Source organism: Balaenoptera physalus, assembly GCF_965194825.1.
Source record: "Balaenoptera physalus genome assembly, chromosome: 11".
Taxonomy (NCBI): Eukaryota; Metazoa; Chordata; class Mammalia; order Artiodactyla; family Balaenopteridae; genus Balaenoptera; species Balaenoptera physalus.
The window spans coordinates 53,800,641-53,817,778 of record NC_138896.1 but is presented as its reverse complement, the minus strand read 5'-3'; the positions used below and the strand labels follow the sequence as shown (position 1 = coordinate 53,817,778).

At 40.2% G+C, this 17,138-nt stretch overlaps 1 protein-coding gene across 11 annotated transcripts in view; it reads left to right on the top strand.

Annotated features, from left to right (window-relative positions):
• The window catches only part of NEK10 (NIMA related kinase 10), a 332,836-nt gene that overhangs the window by 152,547 nt on the left and 163,151 nt on the right, over positions 1–17,138 (top strand). For all 11 annotated transcript variants that reach the window (XR_014251269.1, XM_082415109.1, XM_082415111.1 and 8 more), the window contains 2 exons: positions 14,354–14,483; positions 15,034–15,104. Coding sequence is in view for 10 of the 11 variants with exons in the window: in XM_082415109.1 (XP_082271235.1) it covers positions 14,354–14,483; positions 15,034–15,104 (201 nt within the window). In the remaining variant the exon portion in view is untranslated. The remainder of the gene's footprint in view (positions 1–14,353; positions 14,484–15,033; positions 15,105–17,138) is intronic.

The following is a 17,138-nucleotide window of genomic DNA, read 5'->3' as shown; positions in this document are numbered from 1 at the left end:
TTCCCCTCCCCCAGCCGCCCCTCAGGGGCGCCAATCTCGTCCTGCTTCCACTTCTCCTCCCCCTTCACTCCCCCCATGCCCCACATCCTACCCGGTCGCTGGGGGTTCCTCCCGTCCCCTTAGATGTCCGTGGTCCCCACTGATGCCTGGTAGGTGCCCTAGTTCGAGGGATCTGTTTGAATGTTGATGGGAGGTGCACTGAGAATTTTGCCAACATCAGTTTGAGATTTTGCCTATAAGGAAGGTGGTAGCTGATTAAGTAGAGACAAATGATCGGTATTTCCAGAATCTGCTCTAGTACCATCAGAGATGGAACAAATAAAAGATGTAGAGGGGTCATTTAATTCACCTGGAGAGTTACTTTGATGACTACTGTCAATTTATAGAACTATTTCCCCCTTTTAGGAGAAAGAAATTCCAGCATATTAGTTCTCTAAGAATTCTAGGCCTAATAAATGAGTAGGAGTGGAGGAACTAAGGAGAAAAGGGTGTGTATCTTTCAAAGGGTCTAAACAAAAGGGAATAGGTTCAGAGACAGGAACCTCTTGAGGTTCATTATGAGTTAGGAAAGACAGGGCCAGGCCCAAGGACAGACTCCTCATGCTAGGCATTAGGCAGAAGGCAAAGCCACCTCCTTATTTTGCACTTAATGAGGCATGGAGGAATGGCATCTAAAACGCAACTTTGTAGTATCTGAGCAAGAAACTCTGACCATGGAAACCGTGGAGCATGTGCAATCAAAATGCACAGGTTGCTGATTACCCTGTACGACCTTCCACGTGTGGTGCTCGACTAGTAAGGGATGGTTTAAGGGAAAACAGCTCTTGTATGGTGGCTTCAGGAGACAAATGTGCAGGACTGCCTAATGCCTATACATGAGGAGGGTGTCCTTGGGCCCAGCCCTGTCTTTCCTTCTTCAATTAGAGATGCCACTATTTGAAGTGTTTTAGTACTCCAGGGCAGGGGCTGCTTCATAGTAGTGGGGTTGAGCACCAAGAGTGTGGCTCTAGTGTCAGCCAGGACTGGAAGAGATTCATCCCCAATCTGGAAAAATGTTTCTCCAAGTCAATTAAGGAGGAGGATTGGGAAGAGGCCCTGTAGTTCCTCAGAGCCCCATCACTGAGAATTGGGAGGACGATGGAAAGGCTGGTTAGAGGGCTGAAGGCACCTAAAGTGTAGATTTGTAACAATCATTTTTCCAATGTCCTGGCTCTTTGTGATAGTAGCAAAAACTAGAAGGGTTTTGGTTTCGTTTAGGAGCCTTCAGTTGCTAGAGTGGAAGAGTAAGAATTTTGGCGACCTTCCTTGGAGGTGACTCATTTGAGTACAAGAGAGCTGGTTTGCCATTAACTAAATCTGGAGTGGGCATAGTTTCCCATTCCATCCTGGTCCTTTTTACTAAAAGGGAAAAGTCCCTGTTCAGCCCATTAATAAACATAGATTTAAAAGCTACTAAGGTAGAATCATCATCTGAAGGAAGACCAGAATTTTCTTTAGAAACAGTCTGCAGTTTATTGTAATAGTCATGAACAGGCTCATCAGATTTTTGTGTTCAAACCTGAATTTTGTTCTGATCAACAGGCTTTGGAAAAGCCCTAGAAATTGCTTATTGAAGTCACCTAGCAATTGCCTGAGCGTGATCATATAATAAGTTAGGGGGCTAGGCTCCCAGTTGTAATTCTAGAGACCTTTCAGGACTTTCCCAATTAGCAATTTTCATCCAATACTGGGCCTGGCCTTTACCAGCAAGCACATGAACTAGGTGATATAAGTCAGAGAAACCAGGTTGATCAGTCTGAATGACTATATTAAATCCCTCAGCAAATCTGTATAGATCTTTAGTTACTTTGGGAAAATCCTTGACTATGGCTCTCAGCTTCAGTCCAGGGAATATAAGAAATTAAAGGTTTAGCCTCTGGATCCTCAGAAGGCTTGATATTAAAGGGACCATTTCTGTTAACTTCAGAGGAAAAATGAGAGGGGAGAGTTTCAGAGAAAAGGGAAGTTTGGTGAGAGAATTAGTATTGTTGCCAAAACCTGGCTTCTGTTCACCAGTGCCAAATAGAGACGCTGAGACAGAATTTGGAGAAGTAGAAAAGAGTATCTTTATTGCTTTGCTGGGCAAAGGAGGCCATAGCAGGCTAACACCCTCAAGACTGTGTCCCCCTTCCTGGGAAATAGGAAGGGGTTTTATAGTTTCAGGGTGGAAAATAGGGCTGTAGGTAAGGATCGGGTCTGATGTAGTCTTGCATTTTTCTTTCCTCGTGGAGACACTGAGATCATCAGGGCTGGCGTCAGGTGGTTCTGGTGGTCCTTGAGGTTATTGTTCCATGACCTTCTTTCTAGAATGAAGAGTGCTCACAAAGGAAAGGAGTGTTAGGGAGTGTTGTCTTGGAGAAGTAAACACCAGGTGCACAGTACAACTTTAACTAGAAAGCAGTCATTTTCAGAGTGCAATTAAACAAGAAATAGAGGGGGGGAAAATCTGAAAGAATAAGGGCTGAACAAGGGCTAACAACCTGGGGGGTGTCTCATCTAGTTTCTGCTACAGCAGTGTGGGGGGACTGACAGTCTAGGGGAGGCATGTGCAGCACAGAACACAGAGAGACAAGATGTCATCAGAGGGAGACAAAGAAGCTGAGGGAGAGGAATCTGAGACTTTGGAAGCCATTTTATCTTTTTATATTCATTTGTTTGCCTTAATTAATCTTAAAATCTTATTTTACCAAGAGGCAATTCGAGACTCTTGATAACATTGGGAAGCCTCAAAATACCAGTTAAAATCAACATTCCAGTTAGTTCTGGAAATTTTTGAGCTACTGTAGTCCAATCTGGATTTAAGGAAATTAGGTTTGAGGATTTCAAAAGTTCTCCATAATGGCCATTGATGTTCTAAATTGCCTTTGGTCAGGTCAGTCCATTTAGTTAGAAATGCACATGAGGAAGGGCCATGGTTTTTAAACATAAAATTGGCCAGAGTGCCTATGGGGGAGACATCTTCAAAATACTTAGATAACTGGGATCCCATTTCTTAGAGGTTTTTCCTCTAGAGTAAAGAATAATTTTCAAACAGCTTAAACAGTTTACAGCACAAGTAGCATAATTTAAACAGCTTGCCAGTTAATCCCAGCCGGTCCTAAGGAGGAGACAGCATGGTCCTGGAGGAGCCTGACTGAGGCTTTTTTTTTTGTCAGTCTCCACAGGCATCCAAAGGAATAGGCTGAAGGCTGAAAAACCCAGCACCGGTTCAGGGAAACAACAATAGGTTGAACATCTCGGCCTGTTTCCATGAAATAGTCTAATCTCAAAATCAGACCCAAGTGCCAAACAAGTACTCACAGAACAGGGCCTTGACCAGAAAGATGAAACCTTTAAAGAGATCCTAAATAAAGCCTGGAGAGCTTCAAATGCAAAGAGGGCCTGAGCTTGGATCCAGGAGAAAGATGTACTTTCAACCTCCAAGGTTGGTGAGAAAGGCAGAGAGTGACAGTGGGCTCAATTGAGGGTACTACAGCTGTTTGCTCACCAGCCTCACAGCTGTCAGGGGTCTTCACTGATCCCTATATGGGCCACCAAAATGTTTACCTGAAACAAAAAGACTGTTAAGTTTTTTTGCCAGCAAAGATGGGTTTATTTGGGATCAGCAGAGAATTGCAGTTCGAGGTCTGCAGACATAGCAAGCCACATGCAGGTCTCTACACGAAAAGGGAAGGAGAACACTTCATAGTGTTGCCGACCTCTCAGCTTCTGTGCACCAATGCCGAACAGAAATATGGAGACAGAGATTTTAGAGGATAAAAGAGATGGCTTTATTCCTTTGCCAGGCAAAGGGGAAAACACATCAGGCTAGTGCCTCAAGAACTGTGCCCCCTTCCCTGGGAAATTGGAGAGGATTTTATAGGTGGGGTTCGCAGTCTGGGGTATATGATAAGGATCAAAGTAGTGAAGGTCTTGCATTTTTCTTCTTCTTGCATTATTTCAAAACAGTCATAGCTGGCATCAGGCAGCTCAGTAACTGGGTCCATTTATCTCTGGTTTATCAGCCTTCGACTTTCTTTCTGAAAAGCTACAGGGGTGATTTGTTACAAGGGAGTGCAGAGAATGTAAACACCAGGAGCAGGATGTAATTTACATAGAGTTAGGGAGTGATAGGTTAGCTTTGTGAAGTACAAATCTATTTACAGACACTACAGATTAGTAACAGTTAAAATAAAACTATGAGTGAGGGCTTCCCTGGTGGTGCAGCGGTTGAGAGTCCACCTGCCAGTGCAGGGGACATGGGTTCGAGCCCTGGTCTGGGAGGATCCCACATGCCACGGAGCAACTCGGCCCGTGAGCCACAACTACTGAGCCTGCGCGTCTGAATCCTGTGCTCCGCAACGAGAGAGGCCGCGACAGTGAGAGGCCCGCGCACCGCAATGAAGAGTGGCCCCCGCTTGCCGCAACTAGAGAAGGCCCTTGCACAGAAACAAGGACCCAACGCAGCCGAAAATAAATAAATAAATTTAAAAAAAAGAAAGAAACAGCACTCCCAGAGGGATTTCCTTTAAAAAAAAAACAAAAAACTGTGAGTGATTAACTCTTTCAGGCCTGTTCCTTCTCTAGCCTGTTCACTGTTCCCTTTATTTTCCTTGTCCTCAGGAGAGGGAAAAAAACCTCACCTCTATTTTTATTGCAACAATAGGGAGGAAAAGGAATTCAGGAGACTGCAGGAAACAAAGAGTCCAGGGCTTGTCATTGGCTGAATCCTGGCCAGGAAAGGAGTCTTTCTTCTTCCTGTTGGGCTCTGCTGTCATCAGAGGGTGTGAGAACCCCCACTTTGGTCTCCTGACTCTATTTATATGAGGTTTCTGTTTATTAATTTTTACGATTCTCATTGCTGAAAATAAGGAAAAAAATTCCATTAAGAACACTTATAATCCTACTAATCCTGAGGTGGGGAACAAACTCACAGAAGACAACTTGGTATCCCAATATCAAATCCTTTCTTATGCAAACCATACACACACACACACTGATGTTAACGAATGCTTTCCTGTACCTTCAGTTTTAATATCTGAATTACATTTTATTGTCTGGATAAATCATAATTTATTCAACCAGCCATCTTTTTTTAAGACATTCAAATTCCAGCTTCTCCCTAATTCATATAACATAGGACTTATATAATCGGCTAAAAATTAACTTGAAATAAGAAAGCAAAAGAATTTTTAACAGCAAAATAATTATCAATATATGGAAAATCCAATGACTGGGAATATTCATTGGTGATCAATTTCTCATTTTCTAAAGAAATTTTCATTTTCACCAGATTTTTTTCTTGACCACTAAAATAAAAATAGCTAACTAGAAGTTCCTATGCCTTTATATATGTGTGTCAGAGTTTGAACTAGGTCAGTCTTAACTTGAATGCTTTTTGTCCAGGTCGTTTCTGACCAAATTGTTGGCCACTGGCAAAGTAGTCACGCGTATGGCACTTCCCCAATTAACAAGGCCTCTTCTCATATCTGTTCATATACAGTTAACAAAAGATGTGTATGCTCTTGTCATATGAGTAAAATTATGTTTCCTTAGTTACTGCTATCACCTACCTAGTGATATATATTTTCAAGTGTTGTACTGTTGACTGAAAAAAATACACAACCTAAAAGTTGAGAATTATGTTTAGCTTGGTGGACAAAACTGAGGACTTCAGCCTGGAAGACAGCCTCTCAGATAGGTCTGCTCCCAAGAGGTAAGGGAGAAGCCAGGATATATAGGGGTTTTTGCAAAATAGTCAGAAAATCAAAGATTACTGTTACTGAAAGAAAACCAGACATCTTAAGTTAAGGAATTTAGTGTTTGTCTAGGTATGGGAAGAACAAGAGTCTGAGCTTGCTGAAATCATTCCTTTAATATACACCTTAGCTATCTGGGGCCAGTATCCTGTTCTTTCCCAGCCTGGGTCTCCTCAGGGCTCACCCTAGGGGTCAGTGGTAGTGGCAGAGGGCTTAATGGCCTCAGCATCCTTTGTTTGCTGATATGGCAGGCAACATTTTTTATTCACAGTACTAATGAATGAATGGCAAATAATCCGTGTTTTGATGGAATCCAGTGTTTATCACAACCCCCCTCTGCTGCCACGTAGATGGGGAATAGCAGAGCAAGCCTGGTGGAGGACACGGGTAGTTGAAGGGGCATCAGGAGATTAGTGAAATGGGAATTCAGTGTGTGCAGAGGCTTCTGTGGAGAGGGTGTTTGACCAAGTAAGGTTTGGATTAATGGCAAGAGGGAGGAGTTTGAACTTCACCTTTACACTAGCGACTCTGCTCCCTACTTCAGAAGAGAACTTCCACAGGCTTTGCTTCCATGTCCTCCCAGCTGCCTGCCCCCATGCCCCTGAGTGGCCTGAACTCCTGCAGTCCTAGTGGGGACCATTTTCTCCAGACAAGCCCTCTCAATTCTGCATCATTAATTTCTCTGCCTCCAGTGACTCATTCCTACCAATTGACTAGCATACTGACATTTTTTTCCCATCTTAAAAAACAAAAACTCATATTCTTCCCTTTCTCTTCCAGCTACTGACCCACTTTTCTCTGTTCTTTCAAAACAAAACTCTCTGAAAGACAGGCATATAGTAGGTGCTCAGTAAATAATTGTTCAGTTAATGAACAAATGAAAACACTTTTAAAGGAGTAAGGCTTTTATGATAATCCAGGTGTGAGCTGGTTTAAGCCTGCTGTTAATGAGAATAAAAAAGAAAGGGGATGCGGGGGAAGGAAGTATGTTGAAAATCTCCATAACTTCCTCTCAGTTTTGTTCTAAACCTAAAAGTGCTCTGAAAAATTAAGTCTTTAAAAAAGAGGAGGTAGTATATAAACTTCAAAGGAAAAATTAAAAACCTTTGATGCCTTATGTTGTATACAGTTGATTCTTGAACGACACAGATTTGAACTATGAGAGTTTTTTTCAGAGACATGAGTTTTTCACTAGTTTTTTTCACTTCACTACTGGAGTTTTTACTCCAGTACTACACGACATGGTTGGTTGAACCTGAGTGTGCAGAACTGCGGGTACTGAGGACCAGCTATAAATTAAATATGGATTTTCAACTGCATGGAGGGTCGTACTGATCTCGGAGAGACAGCAATGAGCAGTCCTGAAGAGACATCTTAGTTCTCTGCCCAGGAATTGAACCTGGGTAGCCTGGATGAAAACTAGGAATCCTAGCCGCTAGTTCACCAGGGGCTAGTGGCTAGAGGCAAAATTCTCCTGGCTCTTACCCCCATTGAAAGCAAGAATGTTTCAAGGAGGCAAAAACTGTAAAAACAGGTACAAAGTTTATTATTAGAGACACAGCACAACGTATGCGAGAGCACACAGAGAAACAGTTTATTTTACTTAAGCCAGAAGCTACGCAGAAATACACACCCAGAGAGAAGGGGTGTGGGAGTCCTCTCTAATGAGGAGGAGCACAGTAAAGAGGTGATTTAAATCCTGTATATAGGACAGTCCTTCTGGGTCTTTGTTAACCTTTGGCTAATTATCTTGTTTCTTTTTCCACACCTGACCAGTCCTAGGACCCTCCCCAAGATGCATGTGCAACTTTTTGTTGAGATGGATCCCACCACAGAGGCCTGTGGGTGTATGTCCACACTTATTATGGGGTGGCGCCCCCTCCCTTTTTGACCCCCAAGGAGCCTTCCTTTGCGTGTGCAGACAGGAAGTTTTCCTTGACCTCAGGAGTGGTCATCTTATCTCTTTACTTCAGCAGAGCTCAGCTTCTGCCACTAGCTTTGTCCTTGGAGTGTCTGGGTGAGAACAAAGCTTCAGTTTTACTCCACTTGACAGACACCAGTTGTCTAACCCAGGGACCCATCTGTCTCCTACCTCAGTACCCCTAAACCCTGCATTGTTCAAGGGTCAACTGTATATGTAACATAGGAGAGGAAATAGCCTGTAATTTTAGCATTCTATGTTTGATAATAAGATTAATTGGTGGCACAATGGATGGATATACTTGATAGAAGTGATTTGTTTTCTTGCTTCAAATATTTTCATTTTCAATTTATCATATACCTTTTCTTCTAAGAATAAAAACCCTATCATCTTAATATTACAGATACTTGTTGACCAGGTAATCTTTTATTTCTCCTTAGACTCCTCTCAGTTTTGGCAATTTCTCAGATTTTTCTTGTGTTTAATGACCTTGGAAGTTTTGAGAATTATTGGTTAAGTATTTCATAGAATTTCCTCAATTGGGATTTGTCTGATATTTTTCTAACAATTAGACTGGAATATGTTTGGGGAGGAAGATCACAGGTGTAAACTGCCATTCTCTTATCTTATCATGGGTACATACTATCAATATGACTTAACACTGTTGATGTTAATCTTGATCAGCTGGCTGGAGATAGTGTTTATCAGGTCTCTCTACTGTACAGTTACTCTTTTTTTTTTTCTTTCTATAAGGTACTTTTTGAAAGAAAGTCACTACATGCACCCCAAACTTAAGGAGTGGGGAGTTATGCTTCATCTCCTTAAGGTGGAGTCTCCACATGAATTATTTGTCATTTTTCAAGAGATTTGTCTATTGCCTCCTGTTTATTTATTTATTCGGTTTTTTAAAATTTATATCAGTAGGGACTCATGGATAATTATTTTATACCCTGGGTTATAATCTATAAAACTTTCAGTGGGCTGAATTGTGTCCCCCTCCCAAATTCATACGTTAACACCCTAAACCCCAATGTGATGTTATTTGGAGATTGTTGCCTTTGGGAAGTTAAGTAGATTTAGATGAGGTCACGAAGGCGGGGGCCTCATGATGGGATAAGTGGTCTTATAAGAAGAGACACCAGAGACTCTGCTCAATCTCTCTTTCTCTTTCTCTGCCATGTGAGGACACAGCAACCATCTGTAGGCCAGGAAGAAGGCCCTGATTGGGGAACAGAATTAGCCAGCACCTTGCTCTTGGATTTCCCAGCTTCCTGAATTGTGAGAAATAAATTCCTGTTTATTTCTGTTTAAGCTACCCCGTTATTGGTATTTTATTATGGCAGCCCAAGCTGACTAATACAATACTTTATTTTGTTCAAACTTTTCTACATTTGGCCACTGGGAGCTGGTTGACTTGTCTTCCATATCCCTCTGGCATACCCCCATCATTGTGCTTTTTTTTTTTTTTTTTAGACTAACTTTCTGGAACTATAAGATACTACAGGTTCATTTAGTATATTTCTTGCCCCAGTCCTATTATCAGTCATTTCTCCAATGGTCCTGATTCTTTTTATTGGAGAATGGTGTTAAAAACCAAGATCTGGTGCTAAGTGTGCTCATTGCTACTAGGAAGTCATCAATTCTGGGCCTTTTCATCTGACAGAACAAGGATATATATGTGCATAGTAACCTGTGTATATTCACATAACTATAAATATTTTCATATGTAACCATCTACATTAATATTAAGCTAAACATGGGTTTATACTGTTGTCTCCAACTCTAATCTGTTACCTCCTTGTAGAGTAGCCCTACTCCTTTCCTTGCTTATCTGTAACCTTTCTTCCACTCCAATAGTGAGAAACCTGGCTTCTGCCATCTGCCACTCATTTACTTAATTGTTGAATTCTGGTATACATGTACAGCAGTATCAAAATTGTTAATCTTTACCCCTATGGGAAACAACTTTATTAACTAGAGTATAGTCTTCATCTTTTGCCTGTCATCTTACTGCCTCTAAAATATGGAATGCGTCACAGATTTGCATGTCATCCTTGTGCCGAGGTCATGCTAATTTTCACATGTCATTCTAATTTTAGTATATGTGCTGACAAAATGAGGACAATAATCAAACTTTTAACAAAGATGACAACATGACCACTGTAGGAAAGAAGAATATACTGTCTACACTCAGAACCTTTTAACATATCATTTCATTTCATTTACTTTGTGGATGTTCTTTGTTGAATTTAAAGGAAAGAAGTACCCCCTCCCAACTTATATAAATCATCATAGTATTGAATTATTTGTGAAATAGCAAAATGTTCATATTTTAAACTGTTTTGAAAAACATCTAGATTCAATACTTTCCTTGTTTACCTCAATAATGAGTAAATAAGAATCTTTGGCAATTAGCAACCTAATTGTTCACATCAGTGAGGGACTACTAATGGAATTTAAAAATCTAAACAGTTTGTCTTTTTAAAAAATTATATTAAGCATCCTTCCTTCCTCATCTTTCTTCCACCTTGTTTTCATTATCAGTTTGTGAATTTATGCCTTTTTAAAACAGAGGTAGTATTTAGATAAACTTTCCTCCAGCCCCCTCTCAAAGGCTGCTGATTATGAGCTATGTTGACTTATTTATTAAAATATAGTAATAAGTGAAGAATGTCCTTGCCATCTACCTAACTATACTATCCCTGGCTTCACTTAAAATTTTTTCCAGCTTTATTGAGGTATTATTGACAATTAAAAATTGTATATGTTTAAGGTTTACAATGTGATGTTTTGATATTTGTATACATTGTGAAATGATTATACAACCAAGCTAATTAATATATCTATTACTTCAATAGATTCAATTATCGCATTACTTGTGATGTACTCTCTTAGCAAATTTCAAGTATACAATACATTATTATTAAATATAGTCACCATGTACGTTAGGTCAGCAATAATAAAAATGATAATATTTTAATTGAAGTACAATTTAAAATGGCTGTAATTTTTTACACATTTAATTGCATATGTTTAATCTTTACCAGAAAAGCCCTTATTTTTATTAAATATCATATAAATTATGCTCTACTTTACCATTAAAAGATTTTAGATGACCAAATCACATAGGAATATCCAGTTTTTAAAATACAGAGTAATATTTTTGATTGGGAAAGAGAAAACCCATTTTAAAGTGTGTGTGTGTGTGTGTGTGTGTGTGTGTGTGTGTGTGTGTGTCTGTGTGTTTACTATTTAACTTCTTTCTCTTAAGGGAGCATTGCTAGCTGTAACTCTGTATTTCTTTAAATGTGGTTGGGCTCACCTTAAGTGGAGAAATTGGAAATTATTACAAGACAGTGAATTATTTTACAATCGTCTCTAAACAATAATCACCAAAATAAGTAGTGATTGAATCATTACTTTAGCCATATTTCCCAAAGGCTGGGTTCTTTTTAAAGATGAAAAACACATGAATAGGTTTTTTTCATAGAACCTGCTGCCATAAAAAATACCACAGCCTGGGTGGCTTAAACAACAGAAATTTATTTGAAGGCTGGAGTCCAAGATCAAGATGTTGGCAGGTTTGGTTTCCTCTGAGGCCTCTCCTTGGCTTGCAAATGCCAGCCCCGCCTTCTTCCTGCCTCTTCCCATGGTTGTTCCTCGCACACTCCTGGTGTCTCTTCCTCTTCTAATACAGACACCAGTCATACTGGATTAGGTCCACCCCAATGGCAGCTCTGATCAGCTCATGCAGGCCTTATCTGCATATACAGTTACACTCTGAGGTACTGGGGGTTGGGACTCAACACATGAATTTTGGGGGGACACAATTTAGACCATAACAGAACATTTTGTGTGGTTTTTGGAAATCAAACTCTGTCTGTGTTTGCCATTGCTTTTAATTGTAATTATGAAATTCTTTTATCTTAGAGAATATTTGAAGTTGGACCCCAGAAGCAAAGTGATAGTTGGCAACCGTGTTGTCTTTTATTGCCCTTTCTTGTTCTCTTCCAGAGAAGTGATTCTCTGTCTTTTTCAGGGAGGCATGGGCAGCTTTGAGATTCTGATGAAAGCTGTCATGTCAGTTAACTTTGACTAAGGACCTCAAAACTTAGTGGATTGATACAATAACCTTTTTCTTCTTCTCAATATACTGTGCACTGGCAAATTGTGGGCTGGTTTGAGCTGGGATTGCTTATCTGTGTTGTCTGGGCTCACCTGTGCATTGTGGTCACCTGGTTTTCAAAGGCTTCACTGATGGATGTGGTGGTAGAGTGGCTGTGGGTAGGGGCTCTGGAGGTAACTGAGCCATGTGATGCTCATCATCCAGCAGGCAAGCCTGGGCTCAATCACCTGCTTGTGATCGTAGGGTTTTCAAGAGCAGGAAGAGAGAGCAAGCCACAAAGAGTAAGTGCTTTTCCGTTCTCTCCTTGCATCACTTTCCCTGATGTCTTCTTGGCCAAAGCAAGTTATATGGTTAAGCCCGGATTCAAGGGGTACAAAATAGACTCCATCTTTTATTGGGAGGAGCGGCACAGCCATATTGCAAAGGGGCATGCCTGTGGGGATGAAAGGAGTGTGTGGTCTCTAGTGAGATGAAGGAAGAGGTGTAATGATGAGAAAAATAAACTAAGTAAATTCTACTCTTACAAGAGTTTTCCTCTACAGTGAGTAGTTATCTTTTGAGGAAAAATGAAGGCTGTCCTCCAGAGAAGTACACACACTGGCTGTTGAGAGTGAAAGCACACAGGAAACAGGAAATGGAAAAGAGATCTGAGTGGGTGATGGGTGGCGCACTCACATCACCTGCTTCATGAGCTTTTGGAAATATGAAACAAATCTTCTGAGTTCTCAGTAGATTAAAACATGAGCCATTTGTGCGGAGCCAAGGATTTTTTTTGTTGAAAGCACTTTTTTCCTTTTATGGTATTTTTAAAATTTATTTATTTATTTATTTATTTATTTATTTATGGCTGTGTTGGGTCTTCGTTTCTATGCGAGGGCTTTCTCTAGTTGCGGCAAGTGGGGGCCACTCTTCATCGCGGTGCTCGGGCCTCTCACTTTCGCGGCCTCTCTTGTTGCGGAGCACAGGCTCCAGATGCGCAGGCTCAGTAACTGTGGCTCACAGGCCCAGTTGCTCCGCGGCATGTGGGATCGTCCCAGACCAGGGCTCGAACCCGTGTCCCCTGCATTAGCAGGCAGATTCTCAACCACTGTGCCACCAGGGAAGCCCTATGGCATTTTTTAATGTGAGCAGTTGATCGAGTGAGAACAGGGGACACTTTTATACACTTAGGACCAGTAGAGCCCTGGAAATTTCACCCGGATTCCCCCATTGCCATATTATTGAACTCAAAGACAGTACCTATGAAAATGCTTAACTGAGACATCTTGAAATCACACTTCCTCTGTAAATACATAATGTAAATCTTAAACCAGGAATCATTCTCCATAATCTCACAAGAATTGCTACTCCTTGGTTATTCTTAACAGCCAATACTTACTCTGTTCTGATACCAATTTATGAGTTTCTCTGTATCTTAATCCCACTGCCCAAGTTAACCATTAATTCCTACTCCATTAATTTAGAAGGTTGAGCACAGTCCTAAATACATACTTTAGAACTGAATTATCAAACTACTTAATTTAGGGTTGTGTGTGTGCTGAGCGCTTTTAACACTTTGCTGAGTTTCAGTCTAGAAATATGAGAGAGGAAACTTCTATCAGTTCAAAATATCCAAGGGAACTACCCACCCCTCCACATTAAAAAATATTTCAAACCCATAAACCCTCACAGCTTAACTTCATTTAAAGGCTGACAGCATCCTTATTCAGACTAGATATGAAATTTCAGAAGAGATGAACATGATGGAAATTGTCATTTTCTGCAACACATTTAAATATGGTCTTGCTTCCTACTTTATAAGCTAGCATTGAATAGCAAAGGGATGGTGCTATGTCAGTCAGTTTTGCTCATAATAATGCTGCATAACAAATCACCATGAAATCTCAGTGGCATTCAACAATAAGCATTTATTGTCAGACTCACAGGTCTGTGGGTCTCCTGGGCTGGGTCTCCTTCAGGATGCAGGTTTATGTGTGCAGATCTGCTCCATGTGTCTTGTGCTGGGCCTAGGCTGGGCTATCCTAGCTACCTGGGATACAATGTTCTTTTGGACAGAAGCTCCTGGAGGGACAAATGGAAGCACTCAACACCTGTTAAGACTGAGGCCCTGATCTGTTGCACTGCCACTTCCACATTCCACTGGCCAACACAACAAAAGCAAAGGCAGGAGTGGGTAGCAAACACTGCCCACCAAGAGGAAAGAGTGGGATATTCAAAATCTCCAGAATAGTGAGAACTGGGGCCAATCATTCCGTCTACCACGGAGGGGTAGTTTTTTCTGGAAGTAAAAGGACATTTAATAGGAGTTGTTTATTGACATTTATTGCTTAAATTAGAATTGCTTGGTTGTGCTTCTTGATTCACATGAGTCTGAGAGAATTCAAAAATATATTTTAATATGTTTACTTGAAATGGTGATCGAGTTTCCATTTTTTTCTTATATCTCCAACTATAGCTTGAAAATTGAACTTTTTTCTGTACTGACTCCTCCCTTTTTCATTGAGCATTAACATCCTTATTTTAATTCAGCCCTGAGGTGCTGAAGAGTGAGCCGTATGGGGAGAAGGCTGATGTCTGGGCAGCAGGCTGCATCCTTTATCAGATGGCGACTCTGAATCCTCCCTTCTACAGTACAAACATGCTCTCCCTGGCCACAAAAGTAAGCAACCTTGGAAGACAAAAGGGTCTCATATTGCCAAAAACACCATTCCTTTTCTTCTTAAATAGAACCTTTGTGATTTTAATAAAACTGTCACTTAAAAGCAGTCATTGTTTTATTAACCACATGATCCAGTTTATTTTTCTTCCTTTCTTCTAAATCTACATCATGTGCTAAGGCACATTTCCCCTTATAATTGTCTTCAATTTATCATAGAAAATTATAAAAATAAATATATCAAACTGCTTTTGGTCTTTTATTCTTAATTGTGGTTTGAACTGCCCTCAGTCTAGCATATTGTATTATCCTACACATCATTTATTATGAATCTGAGGTTAACTTTAACTCAATTTGAAGAATACAATTCTATGCTCAAGAACTGTTTAATTAATGCTAATTTTTAATTTGCTGGGATATTTTTGTTTCTGATGAAAATGTGTGCATGAAATTATGATGCTTGTTAAGTAACTCTTGTGTATGGCCAAGTATCACCACTCAAAGGCGCCTGTGACTCCTTTACTTCCATCATTCTAGTCTGTTTGTTTTGCAGATAGTGGAGGCGGTATATGAACCAGTGCCAGAAGGCATCTATTCTGAAAAGGTGACCACTATCATCAGCAGGTAATTAGTCTCATAACTTCAAACCTATAGGGATTGTCAAGAAATACCTCATATCTATGCAAATTCACTATGTAAATATTAAGAGGAAGAGGAAGGGCTCTCAAATAATCCAAAGCTAGAAAAATGTTTGTGCATCACCAGTCATAAGGACCATTTGGAAGCCAACCAAGTGTCCAAGCGGAAGTAGTACATTCACTTGAAATATTATGCAACCATTAGATTGATTATTCAGAAGGCTTTATATCAACCTGTAAAATAAGTATGATCTGCTAAATAGACATTTCTCCAAGGAAGGTATACAGATGGTCAAGAGGCACATGAAAAGATGTTCAACATCACTAATTATTAGAGAAATGAAAATCAAAACTATGAGGTAATCACCTCACACCGGTTAGAATGGCCATCATCAAAAAATCTACAAACCATAAATGCTGGAATGGGTGTGGAGAAAAGGGAACCTCATACACTATTGGTGGGAATGTAAATTGATACAGCCACTATGGAGAACAGTATGGAAGTTCCTTAAGAAACTAAAAATAGAACTACCATATGATCCAGAAATCCCACTCCTGGGTATATATCCAGAGAAAACCATAATTTGAAAGGATACATGCACCCCAGTATTCATTGCAGCACTATTTACAATAGCCAGGACATGGAAGCAACCTAAATGTCCATTGACAGAGGAATGGATAAAGATGTGGTACATATATACCATGGAATATTACTCAGCCATAAAAAAGAAGGAAATAATGCCATTTGCAGCAACATGGATGGACCTAGAGATTGTCATAATGAGTGAAGTAAGTCAGACAAAGAAAGACAAATATCATATGATAGTGCTTATATGTGGAATCTAAAAAAAATGGTACACACGAACCTGTTTACAAAACAGAAATTGAGTCACAGATGTAGAAAACAAACTTATGGTTACCAAGGGGGAAAGGGAGGGGCGATAAATTGGGAGATTGGGATTGAAATATACACACTACTATATATAAAAGATAATAAATAGGAACCTATTGTATAACATAGGGAACTCTATTCAGTGCTCTGTAATGACCTATATGGGAATGAAGTCTGGAGGAGAGTGGATATAAGTACATGTATGGGTGATTCACTTTGCTGTACAGCAGAAACTAATGCAACATTGTAAATCAACTATATGCCAGTAAAAAATTAATTTAAAAAAATTTTTAATTAAAAAATGAAAACAAACAAGAAAACCAAGTATGATCTGAAACTAAGTAAAACAAACAAAATGTACACGTATTTATAACTATGAAAAAAACATAAAATGTGCATGAATATGGAAAAGAGTAGACAAGAACATATGAAACTGAAAAAGGCCATGTTAGATGATAAAATGGCAAGCATTTTTTCCTTTCTATTTTTAAGAAGTATTTTAATTTTTCAAAGAAAGTCAGAAAGAAGTGCTCCATATATCCATATAGTAGGAGTTTAATGAAAGTCCTTATCCCTATAGAGTCTCAAAGTTCTGCCCCCACAGATCTTGTCCCAGCTGATCCCTCACCCTTCCCCTCCCACTTTCCCTCTGCTCCCTCCACTCCAACCACAGGGAGCTCCTCGCTACTGCTCTTCCCTTTTCCTGGCACTTTCTTCCCTCTGATACACGCAGTGGCACAGGCCCTTACTTCCTCCGGTTTCTGTGGAAACTGGGTCTCTGCATAATCAGGGCACCTGCCCTGATGCCCCCACAACCTCTCTAGACTCTCTTGTCCCCTTGACCGGTTTATAAAGTTCACAACACCCACCACCCCTAACACATTATACATGTGCATGCAGACTTGTTCCTTAATTCTCTCTCTTTCCCACCAGAATGAAAACTCCACAAAAATGGGGACTTTTTCAGTTTAGTTTATAGCTATTTAGTGCCCAGAGCAATGCCTAGTACAAAGTAGACCCTTAACAATTTACTGGTTGTATGAATAAATGACTCATTTACCTGGCTGATCGTTATTTCTGGACCATTTTATGACCTTAAATTGGCCCAAGATTACTACTCTGCCCCAT